This window comes from Nematolebias whitei, chromosome 20, assembly GCF_014905685.2.
Source record: "Nematolebias whitei isolate Nwh7 chromosome 20, NemWhi1, whole genome shotgun sequence".
NCBI lineage: Eukaryota > Metazoa > Chordata > Actinopteri > Cyprinodontiformes > Rivulidae > Nematolebias > Nematolebias whitei.
This window is the reverse complement of record NC_056517.1, coordinates 40,476,492-40,480,460: the sequence shown is the minus strand read 5'-3', so window position 1 is coordinate 40,480,460 and position 3,969 is coordinate 40,476,492. Positions and strand designations below refer to the sequence as shown.

The 3,969-nt window shown below is 41.0% G+C and overlaps 1 protein-coding gene across 1 annotated transcript in view; it reads right to left on the bottom strand.

The window, feature by feature from the left end:
* Positions 1–3,969, bottom strand: part of LOC119426470 (receptor-type tyrosine-protein phosphatase mu) — a gene marked incomplete at its 5' end in the record, with an annotated part of 46,197 nt that overhangs the window by 6,333 nt on the left and 35,895 nt on the right. The window contains 4 exon segments of the mRNA XM_037694031.1: positions 716–879; positions 2,282–2,407; positions 2,701–2,832; positions 3,200–3,373. Coding sequence (XP_037549959.1) covers positions 716–879; positions 2,282–2,407; positions 2,701–2,832; positions 3,200–3,373 — 596 coding nt within the window.

Sequence of the window (3,969 nt, the reverse complement as noted above, 5' to 3'; positions counted from 1 at the left end):
GTAGTTATACTTAACACTTTGTGTAGTACTAATTGTAGTTATATTTAGTACTTTGTGTAGTACTAATTGTAGTTATACATAATACTTTGTGTAGTACCAATTATAGTAATACTTAGTACTTTGTGTAGTTCTAATTGTAGTTATACTTAGTACTTTGTGTAGTTTTAATTGTAGTTATACTTACTACTTTGTGTAGTTCTAATTGTAGCAATACTTAGTACTTTGTGTAGTACTAATTTTAGTTATACTTAGTACTTTGTGTAGTTCTAATTGTAGTTATATTTAATACGTTGTGCAGTACTAATTGTAGTTATAGGTTGTACTTTGTGTAGTACTAATTGTAGATATACTTAATACTTTGTGTACTACTAATTATAGTTATACTTAATATTTTGTGTAGTATTAGTTGTAGTTGTACTTAGTACTTTGAGTAGTTCTAATTTTAGTTATACTTAGTACTTTTTGTAGTACTAATTGTAGTTATACTTAATACTTTGTGTACTACTAATTATAGTTATACTTAATACTTTGTGTAGTATTAGTTGTAGTTATACTTAGTACTTTGAGTAGTTCTAATTTTAGTTATACTTAGTACTTTGTGTAGTACTAATTATAGTTATAATTATTACTTTGTGTAGTACTAATTGTAGTTTTGATTTAATACTTTGTGTAGTACTAATTGTAGTTTTGAGTTAGTACTTTGTGTAGTACTCACAGGCAGTGGACGACAGTGCGTCCCTCGCCACCGTCGTACTCGTCCTGCCATTTGTCCACCTGATGGACGAGTTTTAAGAAGGAGCGCTTGGAGACGGGCGTGTCTCGGTACATGGGCCAGCCCAGGAACTGGAACTGCTGGACCATGCGGTACCCGTCCTGTGGCTGGAGGAGAGAGAGAGAGAGGACAGAGGGGTGAGACAGGTGGGACATGTCAACAGGCAGAGAAGAGAGAAATGTGATCTGACAGGGAGGAGAAAGGATTTAAATCAAACACACTCCGAGCTAAATCCGACCTGCCACAACGAGACGGGAGGAGACGGGAAAAGATGGGGGTCTGGATCAAACACAGCCCATATTTGACGAGACGTCGGGAGGATATGAAGAACAAATCAAATGCTGCGGAACACAAACTCAGCCCGACAGGGAGGTGAAGAGGTTTAAATCAAATAGATTCTTGTCTAAATTTGGTGAAACAGCCGAGAAGAGAAAGTTCGGATCAAACAGCCGAACTGAATCATACAGAAACCAAACGCGCCCTGCACACTTGAGGGCCAACAGGGGGTAGAAATCCAAGGCGCCCCAGTGACGGAGGTGGATTAACTCGTTTGATAACCATCAATAAATAACTTGAAACAAGCTAACGGTGCTAGCAGGAAGCTAACAAGCCGAACCCTTGGCTGCTCCAGAGACGCTGAAGTTTGGTCTGAAGAACCTTTTAGGCTGTAGAAGGGCAGAAATGATGCGTTCAGGGAAGCTGGGACTTTAGATCACTCATCCTCAGGGGAAAAGCCACCACCGCATCGAACTGATTAAAAACTTGATTTTTAAAATGTTTTTCTCCACAATAAGTAAAGTTAGTCTTCAAGTTATTCTGAACTATTAAAAGATCAGAGTGAAGACTTTTCAAACATTGATCTTACTTAGCACCAGTTTGAATCTCATGGTGGACTTTAAGTGAACCGTGGACCACCAAGCTGTCGGGCCATCCACCAGCGGTGCCGTGTTTTGGGTCGAGTCGGCTGCTCTCAGCCCCGGAGCGTCCAAACCTTCAGCACGCACATGGATCAGCTTTTTGTACCACATGTCTGGTCGTGCACAAAGCACGTGCGTTGTTGCGTTTGTCTCTTTGGTTTTGCTCCGGACGCACCTCTTCAGGTAAGTTCCCGCCCCTGTGGAGTTACAGCATCCCTCTAACGTAAGAGCATAGCCTCGCCCTGCGTCTAATATCAAAATCTGAAGTACAGATATAAAAACAAAACTTGACTAAAACAAATGTATAATTCATGATCTGGGATCAAAAGTGAATTTATAAAGGATTTCAATGTGGTGTCGACTTTCCTCTCCAGAACACTAGAGGGCAGTAAGGTTAGCGTGCAGTTACCGGAGCGTTTGATTCGGACCGAGTTAAAACATTTTAGAAGGATCTTTAGTCAGGACGTGGTGTTTCCTGACAGCACTGATAGATTCATAAAAACACAAAGATAAAGGTTTGGCTGATGGTTCCCGTTAGAACGTCATCTCAACAAAGTGTGGCGGAAGGTGAAGGTGGGCAGAACAAACACACCCTGGCCGTGTTGTAGATCCTGAAGATGCGGCTGATGACGTCCTCCTCCAGGTCCGCAGAGACAAACTCCACCTGCAGCGAGCCGAGGCGATGGAGGCCGTTCTCGGGCCAGTACTGAGGACACAGCTAGAAGATGAACAGAACTTCGTGAACGGTGTGATTTGTTTTGGTCCGGTCTGTTCTCTACTCTGTTGGCCATTTTAGTTAGCTTCTGCTGCTATTTGTATCTGTACTTCTATTTTATGTTTTCCTGTCTGCTGTGCATGTTTGGTTCTTTTGTACAGCACTTTGGTTGGCCTTGTTGCTGTTGTAAGTGCTATATAAATAAATTGGTATGGTATGGTATGGTATGGTAACTTCACGGATCCAATCGGTACCAACACACCAGGTCCAGATCAACAGGTCCTGTGTTTGTTTACCTGAGCGGGGTCCACGTCATTCAGCATCACGATGGACGTGCAGTGGTAGTCCAGAACCAGACGCCAGAAGTCCTTCACTGTGTTGGGCAAAGGATGCTGGGTAACAATGAATGCCGACGGCTGCTTGTAGCTCTGCAGCCATGAAACACACACACACCATATATGGTCGTTCAGACAACAGGAAGTAATGTCAAACAGGTAAAGTTCTAGTCAGGTGAGAGGTTGGTTTCCATGGCGACACAGTTGTTTGTGATGTTTGTGTTTGGATGTGTCTTCTTGTCTTTGCGTCTTCTTTCATTACGTGTTGAGTCTCTGCTCGTCTTTGTGGGACAGAACTCCAGACCTGGATCTAGGACCAAGAGGTCGGTGTCTTTCTGTCTCACTGAACCGAGGGGCAAGCCATAATAACTCCAAACCATCATGGGAGTTGTAGGCTTACCTACATTTATCACTTCACTACCTCTGAGTGTGTGTGTATGTGTGTGTGTGTGTTGCGTACATCCATCAGTGCAGCGTTAATGTAGTTGGAGCTCTCTCCATCGATGGTGATGAGGAAGGGCAGGCAGCGGTCAGGAGGCAGGACGTCCATACAGCGGTTCTTCTCGTGGTTCCGTGGCAGCAGGGAGATGCTGCAGTCCTCCACACGCAGGGTGGGTGTGACCATGTTCAGGGTCTGAGGGGACATGCAGACAATTAAACATGGAAACGTTTTAAAACATGTAAATGTGTAAACATGTCAACGTGTAAACATGTAAATGTGTAAATGTGTAAACATGTAAACGTATAAACATGTAAATGTGTAAACGTGTAAATGTGTAAACATGTAAATATGTAAACATGTAAATGTGTAAACATGTAAATGTGTAAACATGTAAATGTGTAAACATGTAAACATGTAAATGTGTAAACATGTAAACATGTAAATGTGTAAACCTGTAAACATGTAAATGTGTAAACATGTAAATGTGTAAACATGTACATGTGTAAACATTTAAACGTGTAAATGTGTAAACATGTAAACATGTACATGTGTAAACATTTAAACATGTACATGTGTAAACATGTAAATGTGTAAACATGTAAATGTGTAAACGTGTAAACATGTAAATGTGTAAACATGTAAATGTGTAAACGTGTAAACATGTAAATGTGTAAACATGTAAACATGTAAATGTGTAAACATGTAAATGTGTAAACATGTACATGTGTAAACATTTAAACGTGTAAATGTGTAAACATGTAAACATGTAAATGTGTAAACATGTAAAC